We start from the raw sequence: 15,338 nt of genomic DNA on the forward strand, positions 1-15,338 counted from the left end.
AAAAAAAAAAACGGCATCTTGAAATTTGCAGGCAAATAGATGGAACTAGAAAACACTAGAAAACATCATTTTGAGTGAGGTTACCCAGACCCAGAAAGACAATTACAAAATGTACTCACTCATAAGTAGTTTTTAAACATAAAGCAAAAAAAAAAAAAGCCCACAAATCACAATCCCAGAGAACCTAGACAACAATGAAGACAATGAGGACCCTAAGAGAGACATGCATAGATATAATCTACATGGGTAGTAGAAAAAGACAAGATCTCCTGAGTAAATTAGGAGCATGGAGACCTTGGGAGAGGATAGAAGGGAAGGGGAGAAGCGGGGGGGGGGGTCAGAGAAAAATGTAGAGCTCAACAAAAATCAAAAAGAAAAAAGAAAAAAATAAATGAACTTGGAGGGCAGAAGGGAAGGAAGGAGAGCGAGGGAGACTCTAACGACAGACAAATAGAGGGAGTCAGGTGTCCTCTATTATGATTTACCCTGAACTAGAGGCTCATGTTTTTCATTGTGTTATTTAGGTGGGCTTTGAGTTTTCAATAGCCAATTCCAGGTCCAGGCTTTTTTTCAGCTTGTACTCAGTATGCAACGTTCTCAGCTATTTTAACAGCACTGTAAATGGAGGCTGCTCATTCCTTTCCCACTGCTCAGACCAAAATAATCACACAGAAACTATATTGATTACAACAGTGTTAAGCCAATGTTTCAGACCTATTTCTAACTAGACCTTAGATATTAAATTAACCAGTATCTATTCATCTGTGTATCGCCACGAGGCTGTGGTTTACTGGTAAAGGTTCTAGATGTCTGTCTCCTTTGGCAGCTACATGGCTTTTCCTTAACACCACCTACTTTCTTTCTATATCTTGCCTGGCTTTACTCAGCTAAGCCACTGGCTGAAACAGTTTCTTTCTTTCTTTCTTTCTTTCTTTCTTTCTTTCTTTCTTTTTTTTTTTTTTTTTTTTTTTTTTTTTTTTTGGATTTTTCAAGACAGGGTTTCTCCGTAGCTTTTGGTTCCTGTCCTGGAACTAGCTCTTGTATACCAGGCTGGCCTCAATCTCACATAAAACAGATTCATATCATACAGAGGGGAATCTCACATCACAGCACAATTCTTTCCTGCCTCCTGCCTTGCTTCTTGATATGATAGTCATGGACTAAACCTCTGAAAGTGTTATCAAGCCCTAAATTAAACGCTTTCTTTTATACGATTTGCCTTGATCATGGTGTCTCTTCATAGCAGTAGAACAATACTTTTACTTTTTTGCTTTTTTTTGAGACAGTGTTTCTTTATATAACCATGGAACTTGTTCTGTAGATAAGGCTGGCCTCAATCTCACAGAGATCTGTTTGCCTCTTCCTCTTGACTGCTGGAATTAAAGCCACACACCACCACTGCCTGGCATAAGATAACTTCTTAGTCTTGATTTGAAAGAACAAAGACGAGGACTTACAGATGACATAGGCAATTCTGTGCTAAATGCTGTTGGGATAACTCAATGCATAGAAACAAGCTGAATATGTACTAGTAGATAGGGGGATGACAGAAGCATTCTATATAGATATAAGAGTTGCCACCACACTTTCTTAATTTCCATGTTGGCAATTGCTGCCATCTGTGGTTGCTTTTATTTACATGTTTTCTCCAACAGCAAGCTACAACGGAAGACAGTCCCAACACTCTCCCAGTTGTAGTGTATCTTATGGATCCTCCAACACCATTATAAGCAGTAGAGACTAGTTTGAAGAATGTGTTCTTATTTTAAAATATGTGTGCTTGTGTGTTTGTGAATGTGTGTCTGCAAAGCACAGAACTGGGCATTAGAGGCCTGGAGCAGGATTTATAGTTCCAGTGTAGTCAAACTCTTATTTTCTTTTAAGCTGGCTAAAACTTTGAGGTAATACTTGTATGAAAACAACAAATAACACGCACGCACGCACACACACAGAACGGCTGCTGGTAGAATCTGTAGCTATTGGCATGCTGATCATTCTGTACCATCTCATCCTAGTTTATTTCTTAACTACTATGGTGGGCACACTGCTTTACACCTGGAAATAAATACGGGGGAGCATGAAGAAGATGAATGAAGGGCAGATTGTACTATATAATGTGTACCTAAAACTAAGTAAAGCCATCACTTCAGTTCTTGCTTGCTTTCTGCAACATCTAAGTTTACTTGTGCATGGGTTATGCTCACCATTATCCCACCAATAATTCAGGATGTTCACAGGTCCAGCAATGGCAGTATGTGCTCCTGGGTAGGGCAGAAAGAAGAAAAGACAGCACTGGGTCATCTTTCACTGTTTAAACACCAATTAGTAGATATCATTACCAATTTAGCCACTAATATGTGGAAGAAATGTTTTTTTTTTCTATAAAAGGATGAATAATTTCAAATATTTGGCATTAAAGACATTTTCGATAATGAATAATTAGTAATTTTATCTTGAATTTTCTACCAAAAAAAGATATCATTTTTTGTGAGCATTGTTGATCCTGGTATTGGAGCTATTATGATTTAAATTATTTTGGAAAACTTCTTGATATGTTCAATTTAAGACTCTTTGGGGGCTTGGGAAATGACTTCATAGGTAACATGCTTGCATTGTAAGTATGAGGACCTGATTTCAATTGTTGTCCATTTAAGAACAGCTGAGCATGCTACCTAGTTTATAATCCTAGCTCTACCCAGAGGTAGAGATCTTGAGAACATTGGGGCTCTCTGGCCAGCAGGTTTAGTTGACTTGGCACGTCCCAGGCTAATGAGAGAAACTTTCTCAAAAAATACACATGCAACTCTTGGGAAAGACACCTAAAGCGGTTCTCCAGCTTCAACAGTCTTATTCAGTGTAAACACTTGCTTAAAACACACAAACATGCACCCAAAAACTCATTCATAATGAAACTCTTGAGCTCTCAGGCATGATGCTATACTATTAATACTATGATCTGAAAGGACCACAGTCAGCACAAGAACTACAAGACAAAGTCCTCATCACCAGAGAGACAAAGACAGGAGTTTGGGGATGAAGGAGAAGGGAGAAGAACAATGGAGGGCAGATATTTAACCTGGAGGAACAATAAACTGCCTTTGTGACATACATGTCCCATAAGCAACTGGCAGTTTATAAAGGTTAAAGGGGAAAACACCTGTTATGATAAGGTGTTTAATTTTTATTGGGCAGGTTAGTTAGGGAAACCAATAGCGAGCTTTTAGTTGCTGTACTTCAATAGTTTGATAGCTGGATCTCAGTGGTCAGCTTTAAGGGGAGGAAGTGGCCAAATGAGGGAATAGATCTTGGCTAATTTGAGGAATGTAATCTAAAGCTTTGTAGCAAGGCAGAGGGAATGGCGAAAGAGCAATGCCTGCTAAAGCCATGCTTGCCATGCCAGGGTCAGCTAGAGCCCCTCCTGCTCCTGAAGAAGGAGTTGCCAAAGGGTATGGGTCTATGGAAAGCTGAATTTTGTTTACCAGCTTAAAGGAATTTTATTGCTGCTTGTCATTAGTGACGATGTGAGTCAATATGGACAGAACAGGTAGAATTTTCCAAGATTATTTTATTGATCATCAAGCACATTTATATAGAAACAAAGATCTCATATTGAAGCTTAGCAAAGAGTCAGGAGTCAGTTTGCTGTTACTAAAATAGCATCTAGTGGCAGTCATCAGTCTCTTTGAATTTGCAAAATATGATTTCACAGCCAAAACAATTTGGCAGTACAAGACAAGCATTATTAAGTAGATGAAATACCATTGATGAAAATATAGATTTAAAAGTAGAAAGGCCATGAAAAAATTTCCAAATGACAGCCTGATATCGATAAGATAAGGAAGGATATATACAAGTATTAGTCTTTCAAAGCTGTATGAATATAAACATGAAATGATATTAGTTTGAAAGCAGGTTGAGAATAACACCATTAGCTATCCAGGGCTCATACCTTAATACACTCATTTAAGAAAGGTATACTAACATGTTTGGGTTTTTATTTATTTCCTCTTTCCTAATACAGATTTATATTTTTGAAAACAATATCTACTATCAACCTGATATCAAGAGCAGTTCTTTACGACTGACATCTTCAGGAAAAGAAGGAATTGTTTTTAATGGTATTGCTGACTGGTTATATGAAGGTGAGTTGGACAATTCTAATTTCCAGAGGACAAAATGACATATTTGTGTATAAAACCTCCAAGAAAAGTCTGTTTGTTACAGACATCCATTGACTCCCTGGTTCTCCTCTGCATTTCTTTTCAAGACCGTCATGCTGTCTTATTGCATGTGCTCACATGCTGCCTGGCTGTGATTCAAATTTTCATGCACATTACACACATGCTTTATGGTGAGTAGATATGTGCGGATACCTATGACTATATTTACACTGAGCTAAACCAGTTTCAGTGCTGATGACACATAACTTCTATACGTAGAGTTACATCGCTCTGGAATTAGTTGGAGAAAATTTGTTTTTCTTTGGAAAACAATATGCAAATTTCCACTTGTTAAAAACTGCCCATGAAAGACTGAAGAGATGGCTTGGTGGTTGAAAGACTGAACTGTATTTCCTAGGGACCGGAATTCCCATGCTAGTATTGCTATTAGGTGTTTCACAATTGTCTGTAATGCCAGTGCCAGAGATATCAACTTCATGGGTATCTGTACTCACTTGAACATTATTAAAAATAAAAACAAGGAGCTAAAGAGATGACTTATCAATTAAGTGCAATTGATTCTCTTCCAAGAGATCTGTGATCTGGTCCTAGCCTACAGTGTGGCTCACAGCTCTCTTTAAACCAAATCCTAATAAAGCTAATACTATTTTCTGTCCTTCATGGGTTCTTGCATTCACACAGTGCACATAAACTTATGCAAGCACAAACTATACAGAAAAATAAAAAAATAAGTAAAAAATTAAAATTATAAAGCTAAATTTAAAAAAAATTACACAAACCATTTGATTTTAGTCCTTTTCATGGGGGACATTCAGTTATGTTTTAATAACTGCTACATGGAAACAAAAATGGGACCTAATTCATAATTTTTTGATACTGCTAAATCAAATTTTATTAATAACTGAGCAAATCAAAGCAAATTAGACAATGAAAACCTCTGTCCAGTTTTGAACATGGAGTAATTATTAGCTAGTTGTACTCAAGAATGAGAGATCAGACCTGGGCTTAATACCTAGGCTTGCAACTGTTCAACCAAAATTGTCTAACTATGTTAAGATTTAAGGTGAGTCAGTCTACTTGATCACAAGTTATAAAGTAAGAAGAATAATTGAGAAAATCAGTTTCATATTTCGAATTTTTCAAATGCAAATGTTCTGGTCTATATTATCGGTTTTTTTCACTTAGAAAGTATTTTATTATTTTCTGTAACCAAACCCATTTAGATAAAACTTCCATATTTAATACATTGTGTCACCTCCGTACAAGTGGGAGTTCATAAGTTTTCTAGACCAATATTGCTGATAATTCATGTATACAGCTGCTTCAACATGAGACAAGGGAACTGTTTCAAAAGTTGACAGTACAGCAGAAGACACTAAATGGTCCACACATCATATGTGTGTATACATATTAGCTCATAACTGCTCATTTATGTAAAAGACATATAATAACTGTATACTATATGTCAATAATTGTAACTTTTTTCAGTAATTTGAAATTTCTAGAGATGGTGCATTCCCTTTAAAAATAAAAGTATATTAAAAATCTCAGTAAACATCAATATTCAATTACTAATATGTGGTATCTAAAACCACTTTTTAAATTTTTTTTGATATTGTTTAGTGTGTGTGTGTGTGAAAGAGAGAGAGAGGGAGAGAGAGAGAGAGAGAGAGAGAGAGAGAGAGAGAGAGAGACGTGTGTGATGTGATGTGTACAATGCTGCAGCATGTATAGGGAAGTCAGGCAACACTTGCCAGATACACTTCTGTCCTCCTATCATGTAGAGTCTGGAGATGGAACTCATGATGGCAAGCACTTTGACCAACTAAGCCATCTTACCACTTCAGACATCACTGCTTAAATTCCATTTTCAGTACTCACCTGGAAAGAAAATATCACAGAGTGTGATAAAGATATCCCAAACAGTACTGGGAAAGCAGGTGTATCTACTTGTCACAAGGCTCTTACAGGATACTTTGTATTCCCCGCAGTAAGGTAGAATGCTGATACTTTTAGTTCTAAACTAAAAACAAATCCATTCATCCATCTTCTCACTCAATGGTAATTACTGTTAGCCATCTGTATCTAGCTATATTCTAGTAGTCCAGGACTACTGCCATGAGCAAGTGACCATGTGGCCTTGAGGGCCTTACATTCAGAAAATGATGTTACTAAGTAGAGCCGTCTTATTGAGCTGTAGTCAAATTTAGATGTATATGTGTAGTTGGTTGAGGTCTTGGCATGTGAGTGTACATTTATATACACATCATATATATGTATGCATGTGTATATGGGTGTGTGTGCATAATAGGTTTTAATATACATGCAAGCATCAGGTAAAATTATTTAACACCCAGTACTGTCTCAAGGAGTACGAGAGCTGTGGTGAATGGCAGTATTAGAAATAGTTACTCCTTGGAAGAGTAAAAACAAACAGCTAAACACACACCATAACAAACTAGTTCTCTGCTCAGAATTCTGGAAGCTAATTCCGACTTCTCTCTCTCAAAGATAAGTTACTAGAGATGCTGAGGAAGGCACTGACCAACAAAACAGAACAAAGCTGACTACTTCAGTCATTCTAGAAGGCAGAAACTAAGGGATAGTTTGTCTGGAGAAACAGAGACTTTGAGAAGCCTCTTGTATTCAAAACATTCTTAATTCTGCAGCAGACTCTGAAAGATAAAGAAGCCGTATCCAGTCCTTCAATCATAGTAAATGTAGGTTTGTAAAGAAGAATGTTGTATTAACCCACCCTAGTTATTTACAAAACATTTTTCATGAAGCAAGCCCCTTGAGTAGATATTGAAAGAATAAAAAGTATTGGGCTTTGGAGATATGGGTAAAACCATTGATACACAAAAATGAGGAGCAAATTTAGAATCAACAGAACCCATGTACATCTGGTGTATGCATGTAAACATGCATCTGTAATTTTAGTGCCACTAGCAAAGAAGGGAGACAGAGACAAAAGAATACCTGGGATTTGATGAGTCAATTAGTCTGCAGTATAAACGGTGAACAAGTGAAACCTATGTGAAAGGAGGTCGAAGATGAAGACTGACACTTGACATATCCTCTGACTTCTACAACTGTGCACATACAAGGATGTACACACACACACACACACACACATACACAATTGCACGTGAGAAGGAATGTCTAATCCCAGGAAACAGCTTGCAAAGCTACAGAAGGGATGAACAGGTGTTTGCCCCTAGGGATTTCAAATGCCTTGACAGCTATGGTGTGTAAAATGAGACAGAAGAGGTCACTAAGAAGCAAGATCAACAGTGACCTGTAACAATGAGCTGGGACTTTGGGCATTTTATTACTGGTGTGTAGGGAAATGAGAGAAGCTGGTCAAGCAGGGAGTTATAAGATTAGCTCTTCCACAGAGATAGGTCACTTGGTGATAGTGTAGAGTGTGGGTCGAACGGTGAAAGGGAATTGTGAACAGCTATTATGTAAGACAGTTTCTGTGTTCAATCAGGAGATAATGAGTCATAAAACTGAGGCTAAAGCAGTTAGAGGGAGGGGAAATTCTAAAATCGATGAGGCAGTAGCATCATCAGTTAGGTCTTAGTGGCTAAGCAGATGGGTGCACGAGAAAAGACGAAGAACGAGTCTATTGCGCTGGGTTTGGGTCACTAACGACCAGTGGTGTCGGACACAGTGAGAGAGCAGAGAGAAGGAGAGGCTATCTCAGAGGAGAGGAGTTGATGTAAGTACAGACATTTCACAGTCTGTTGGCATGCTATGATGGGAGACACCTTGTGATTATTTTAAGCCAACAAGGTAAAAACTCCAGGTCCCTTGCATAGGTTTGCTTCTCAGGCTTCAGCACTGATTGAGAGGACTGAGACATTGACTTTCTTAGGAAAGCTGGATGGGGATCATAACCATTCCACTTTTGTGAAATTTAAGAATAAATATTAAAGATTATTTTTGGATTTACTTCTTTATTTAGTGTGTGTGTGTGGTTATTTTGTGTATGTGTGTGTGCCAAATGTCCATAGTGTATGTGTGTGTGTGTAAGACGATAACTTGATAACTTGTATGAGTCATTTCTCTCCTTCTATTATGTAGATTCTGAAGACAGAATTCAGGTCATGGGGCTTGGTGGCAAGTACTTTTACCTGCAGAGCACGCCACCAAGCCTCAATTCTTTTATGTAATATGATAACAAAACTCTATGACTGTGGACGGAAATCTGTTAGCACAGTACTTTTGTATGGTACAGTATCACACAGAAAACGCTTGGACTGGTCCCCAGCACCATATACAGAGGGCATGTAGGTACTTGTCTGCAATATCATCATCTTGGCAGTAGGGAAAGAAAAATTAAGAGTTCAAGGTTATTTTCAGTTACAAGATGAATGCAAGGCCATTCTGGTATACATAAAACCCTGTACATATATAAAAATGTCTCAAAAAACCCCAAAATTATGTATAATTGATTTATAAAATACAATTAATAGTAAGTATAAACATATTTATAAATGTCAGCAAATTAACAAACATAATAAATTAAAAAATCAATGAATATATAAATAAGATTTATATTGAAATAAATAATATAAACATAAATTAATATAATGCAAATATATTATAAATAGTATAGATAATGAGTAAGTAAGCAAGTAAATAGTCTAAAACTCTGAATTGGTCATGGGCAGTGTGGTGGAGTCCAAGAAGATCACAAGGAAACAGGTCACAGACTCCTTTCCGATGACACTGTAGACCCGACACATTGCAGAAGGTAATCTGTACAATGACAGGCTTTGCCATGCGGGTTAAGCTTTGTCCTCTGGCTCCTACACCATCAGCTGTCTCTGGCGTTTTCCTCAACCAAAGACTCTGAATGCTATTGTTCATGAGTTGCCCAGTTTTTACCCAATTTCCAACAGGAATCCTACTGAAATAACCACTTTAAAGGATTTGGCAGTGGGCATTAAGCAATCTTTGGTTTTCCCCGCTTGTACTTCTCATGTCCCCTTGCTTCCCCAATGTGCCAGCAGTTCCTACACTCCAGCTTTCTTCCTCTTCAATGTCCAGACTGTGAGTCAGGGACATACCTCTGTATAGTCTGTTAACTGATGACATGTGGCCTGGAGAAGCAGAGATTTCCTTCCTTGGACTTCACAGAAAGCAATTCTGATCTAAATTCCTATATCTGGGAGACTCAGAAGGGGCATAGCATATTGTCGTATTTTTCTTAAATTAAAACTTGACTTCTCTAAAGGCCATGGGGGGTGGGAATAAAGATAGCTCACATAAAAGACAAGGAAAGCTTCAAGCCAAATGGCACCGTGTGCTTCTGCACTTGGAGGGCAGGAAAATTGAAAGTAAATTATTCTTGGCTGTAGGGTGAGTTCCAGCCACATGAACTACATAACAACACCTTGTCTCTAAAGAAAAGCAATGTGGTTTTATGACAAATTTTCAGGGCGGGACATGGTCTGTTCCCTACCATGCCGGTTTGTGAGCACAATATTAATGCTCAAAGACACTAAGTGGAGTACTCACACACCTTTCAGAGCATCATCTTAAGTCTCTTTCCTTCTAGTTTATAACCATTCAATTCATAAGAAAATATAAACCTATTTTGAATAGTTGTTAAAATTCAGAGAAATGTGCAAAAAAATTCCAAAATATAAGACAATTTTTCATATTATATATATTGAAAGTAAATCTAATGTTACCTTCTGGATTTGATAAAGAAATACAATGAAAGGTACTACATCAAAGTTTCTTTTAAAGAACTTGTAAATTGACTAAAACAGGAGGAATGTAGAACATACAGTTGCCAACATCACAGCTTGAAATGATGGGGGAATTAAGAGAGGATAATGGAGTAAATAATATGATCAAAGAGTAATGTATAAATATGTGTAATATCTGTAACTATATAAAAGGAAAATCCTCATTAAGTACTTAATTTATTAGAGAAAAATTTCTGGGACTTTCAACTGTTTTGAGAGCGGCTGAGATCTGGAGATAGGACTCAGTGGTTAAGGGAGATTGCTGTTCTTCTAGACGACCCAAGTTTGCTTCCTAGCACATCAGTTAGCTCCCAATTACCTGTAATTCTAGGCTCAAGGGGTTCAATGCCTTTTTTAGGCCTATGTGGGCACCTGCACTCATGTTACCACACATGCAAACACACACACTACACAACATGCACATACATATACTAAAATAATGAAAATCTTTAGTTATTTAGAACAAGAAGATTAATCATGCCCAAAATTATTTATCGTGTGCTTTAAGGGGTCATTCTCTGACATTCATATGCATCTATAGAAGTAATTTATCAGTCAAATGTGAGCACAGTATTATAACATGAATAATGGTGTCTGTCTGGAATATTGACAAAGTAGTGAACTGACCAACTATTACTTAACAGAGTATAAATAAATAAAGGGCATGTTAGATTATTCAGTAGTTTTACATTCTGAGCTCAGTTTGGTGGCAGGGAGGAATTTAAGGTGCTCCATAGAGAAAACAATGGCCCTCACTTTGTTCTAAAGAACAGCAAGAAGAAAGATAAACAACAGCGTTAACAGTTCCCTTCCACACACTTACCACTGTATCAGTCTCATTAAAAAAAAAGAACAAGGCAAAATACTTATTTTTTTGCCATATTTTTTTATGTTCTTCCTCATCAGTCTAACAAATGCTTGGCATTTGCTGACTGCCAGTGAACCAAGAAATAGAAAATAAGGTAAAGTAAACATACCGAGACAGACCCATGGAAACCAGAGACAAAGGCTTAAAGAAAATGTGGGCAAGGGAAGCAGCTGGTAGATTCACTGGCATACCACTGAGACCTTCGTGGTTAGGACAACATAGGACTGAAAAAGTTGGGACTGAAAGAAGGGGGTGGGAGGTGAGTAAAGACAGCAAAGTCCCACAAGAATGTTGTCAGTAACATGAAGAACGTAAGTAGAACAGAACAACCACACAAACTGCAGTGGTGCCTTCAGCAAATCTTGTCTGTCTAAGTTGATTACAGGTGGATAAAAACCAGCTTGTCTTTTAGAAGAGCCTGTTAATCTGAATGAAATGATTGTATCTTAGATTTTGAGAAGCACTTCATGTTTGTGGCTGTGTGTTCTTAAGTATCCGTGATAAATAACAAAACAAAACAACTACATGTGTTGAAAACTCCATCTGCTCCACAGTGAAATTTTCTAAACCACACAAATTTATTTTTCTAAAAAAGCCAAGCTACACTAAATTAGAATGCAGTGTGATTTGTAAAAAACAAATTGTTTGTAAATAATGTAATATAATTAGCATAATCCTTAAATAAATGCCCTGTTGGTGGCAATTCAATAAATGGTGCTTGTTTAAGGATATCTGTTGAGGAAATTCTATTAATGATGCTCTTATTTACACTTTTTGTTTTGCAGATGTCAGTCCTTCCTTTTTGTCACCTTGGTTGAGATAGAGTCTTTTGTTCATTATGTTCACATATATCAAGAAAGATGAAACCTTAGAGTCCAGGGATTTTCCCCTTCTCTTCCTCTCATCTCCGTAGAGGAGATCTGGCATCACCAATGTTGGGGCAAGCATGTCTGTCTTTTACATGCTCTCTAGTGACCTAAAATCAAGTCCTTAAGGTTGTGTCAGAAATACTTTACTTATGGAGCTAACTCGCTAGCATTTTTTAAAAATGTATCAGCACTATCGGACCACAAAGCCAACTCCCAACATTTTTTTAAATGTCTCAGCACTATGGGACAAAGAAGGATTTTCAAGTCACTTGTTTTGTGTAGTAACAATATACTTCATTTCTGGCAGGTAAGCTTTATCATCGGATCAAGCAAAGTGACTGGACTTTTTGTTAGGTTTTGGTTTTCTTCTATTTTGTTTTTCTGCCATCTTGAGCTCAAAGTGATTACAAGAGAAATTTGAGCTCCTAATTCAGAGGGTTGGACTTGTGAATATGTTCCAATTGAAGTTATTATTCAAAAAGGCAGTAAAATGTCTAACATCCTCACAATTAAAAGAACAGAAAACATACTATCCCATGTGTTAGTGGTGTCACAGTGACAGTACATTCCCATTTCTACCCTAGTTTCTCAGTCCCTATCAATCCCTATGCTTTCTGTAGAATGTTGTCTCCCTTCAGTGCTGTTAAACTAACAAAAAATGCAATATTTCCAAAGGAAAAAATGAGTCCATTTATCTATCATTTCAGAAACATAAAGCAAAGACAAAAAGGGTAAGACTATCAGATTCTTACAGTGAGCGATCCTGTGGCCTTTCTTCATAAATGTTTGCCTGGTTACAGCTAGTGTAGTGTATGTTATTAAGACCGTGATGAATAGTTTGGTAAATCTTCATAAAGCTGTGTCCACAGAACTATAGATAGCAAATGTAGTTGACTCTCAGGATGTGTGTCTCTATGTAACACAGATGCTGCCCCACTGAATGGAAGGGTTCATACACAGCCAGTCTGCTGTTAGACAGCTGGCTAGTCTAGCAGGTGATGCTGTTCCAGGGACAGGGTAGTCATCACAGCCTTTGCACATAAGGTAGTAGCTAAATGCTGACTGCTGCGTAGACGATATATTGTCCATGTGATTATTGATAGCCACTTTGAATGGGTTTACTCTATTGACATTACATGACATTAAGATACTCATAATTATATTTACATTATATTTAGTCCTTCTGATAAGTCTTCCCTAAAATTTCTCTTCCTCTAAATTTCAAGTTTTATTCTTCTCATATGTCTGATCAAGTTGACATTTATTAGTTACTTTCTACAGGTCAGAGCTTTTCCTAGAAACATAAAAATATTTTGTTCAAAATTCTGCCAAGTTAGAGATCTGGTTATTAGTGTACTTCATTGTTCTTCCTGAGTCAGAATATAGTATAGCTCTGATCCAGTTCCAGCTTGCTCATGGGTGCCATGCTCAGGGACCTTCCTAGAGTTTAAGCCTTCATCTGTTCCTAACTTGTATTGGAAACACAACAGGGGCCAGAGATGGAAAATGAAGGAATGAGGCATGTCAGAGACTGCAGTACTTTATGAGGTCCCATGTGCTCCTCAGGCTCAGCCCTTTACATGTCCAGACGTTCATTTTATAGTGGATTGTTGCTGCATGCATTCAGTTCATAGTGGGAAGTTTGGGTCACACTGTCATTTTGTAATTCACTTTGCAGGTAATTGTTTAATTTTCATCTATTGCTGGGCTTTCTTGAACCTTGGCTTTCTATTCCAACTGCAGACAAGACAAGGACTATTCCAGTGATGCCATGGGAACCTTTGTTCTTCATATGCGTTTTCAGCTTGAATTTCTCTTTTTTTCCTGTGACATTTTTCTAGGTTTTTAGAGGAACAATGTCAACATGTTCTATAGTCTTTATGATCACTATGACTTCTGTGGCAACCAGGTGGCACAAGCATTTGTTCTTTCAGCCCTTGTCATCTCTACCAACATGTCACTCCAGGTCTCCACCAATGACAGTTGATGACTCTCAGCTGCATCTTCTTCTATAGATTATCCATACTTTATTTTCTCCTTTGGAAGAAGAATATTATTTCAACCCACACACAACAGATACACAATACACACACACATACATACACCATAACCAAAAAATACCACTCATTCTCAATAATTTAATTTTGAAGATATATTTTCTGGATCTCTTCTCTAGCATTAATTACTGTCTCTGGGTTCCCAAAGGAAAGACTTGAATTATTCAGTAAAATGATTTGAAGATGTCTTTTTTACAAAGAGACTGTTTATAGAGTTGAAACCATGGCAAACCGCAGAGTGATCTTAAGCTAAGAGCAGCCAAGTCATCATCGTCACTATGAACGCAGTGAGGAGCTGTTCCCAGACACAGAATTATAGTATAGACTTATGAATAGTGTTGGTAATATCATTTAAAGTTCACAGCTGGCCTGAGGTTACATTGCAGGATGGCACTATGAAAATAAATGATCTGGTTTTACATACTTCCTTCTAATTGTGAAAAAGCTATAATGATGACACACTATAGGAGCCAGAGGGCATAATATGGGGACTTTGGGGTTCCTATAAATTAACTTAATGAATCAGAAGTGTATAGTGGATCTTATGCTATGTGAAAAATGTTTCTCTATATATTTCATTCTCTTTCTTGGAGCTAAAGTAAGTCCCCAACTTGTTTAAAGATGGAATAGAAAAAAAGAGTTGCATGCAAATATGTACGGATGATATTATGAGTAGGCACAGTTTTACCTGTATCTCACTCTTCATTCATCAATACTTTCATGTGCTAGGACCATGCTACATCAAACCCCAAATCTGATGATTAAACTTCCTCCCCCCTGCTTTTCTTGGAATTCAAAGCACAACTTGAAAATACAGACTTCTCAGAGTAGTGGATAAAATCTATCCTGCTGTCTAGAAAATATTCATGCACAATGAGGATTTCAAGGACAGATATTTGTGGGTCACTGAGCCCACATCTCTACAGTCGATCTCAATTAACACTCATTTATTCTAGAGGAACTCCTGAATTCTCACATCGCCCACTGGTGGTCGCCTGATGGAGAGAGACTTGCCTTCCTGATGATAAATGACTCCTTGGTGCCTAATATGGTTATTCCTCGGTTTACTGGAACACTGTACCCCAAAGCAAAGCAGTACCCATACCCCAAGGTAAGCAATGCAAAAGGGCTGTTTTCTTCCTTCTCTCTGCATCAGTGACTTGATGGACAACATGCTTGTTTCAAGAAAAAGTGCCTCTGAAAAAGAGGCTTCCTATAAGTAGACAAAGCCATCAATTCTAAATTTGTCACTTGAAGTCAACAGAAAGAGTGTGGGTAGAAAAAGTTACAAATGGGGCTGGAGGGATTGTTCAGGCAACAAATTACTTGTTGTATTAGCAGAATTACTTGAATTTGATCCTCTCTAAACTATGTTAAAAAGCAATGCTTGGAAGTGCTTACTTTTAATACCTTGAGTGGGAAGATGGATATAGGTGTACCCCTGTGGCTCATTGGCCAGCTAGACTAAAGCTCATGGTGAACTCCCAGCCAACAATAAATTTCATCTCACAAAAAAGGGGGAGAACACCAGAGGAATGGCAGCAAAAGAACCTCTGGCCTCCATACAAATGCATACACATTCTTTCTCTCTCTCTCTC

General features: G+C 37.6%; 1 protein-coding gene across 1 annotated transcript in view; it reads left to right on the forward strand.

The window, feature by feature from the left end:
* The window catches only part of Dpp10 (dipeptidyl peptidase like 10), a 714,980-nt gene that overhangs the window by 595,569 nt on the left and 104,073 nt on the right, over positions 1 to 15,338 (forward strand). The window contains exons 8-9 of the mRNA XM_050161474.1: positions 4,022 to 4,142; positions 14,697 to 14,851. Coding sequence (XP_050017431.1) covers positions 4,022 to 4,142; positions 14,697 to 14,851 — 276 coding nt within the window. The remainder of the gene's footprint in view (positions 1 to 4,021; positions 4,143 to 14,696; positions 14,852 to 15,338) is intronic.

Source organism: Alexandromys fortis, unplaced genomic scaffold (assembly GCF_014885135.2).
Source record: "Alexandromys fortis isolate MF-2015 unplaced genomic scaffold, M_Fortis_MF-2015_v1.1 scaffold_109, whole genome shotgun sequence".
NCBI lineage: Eukaryota > Metazoa > Chordata > Mammalia > Rodentia > Cricetidae > Alexandromys > Alexandromys fortis.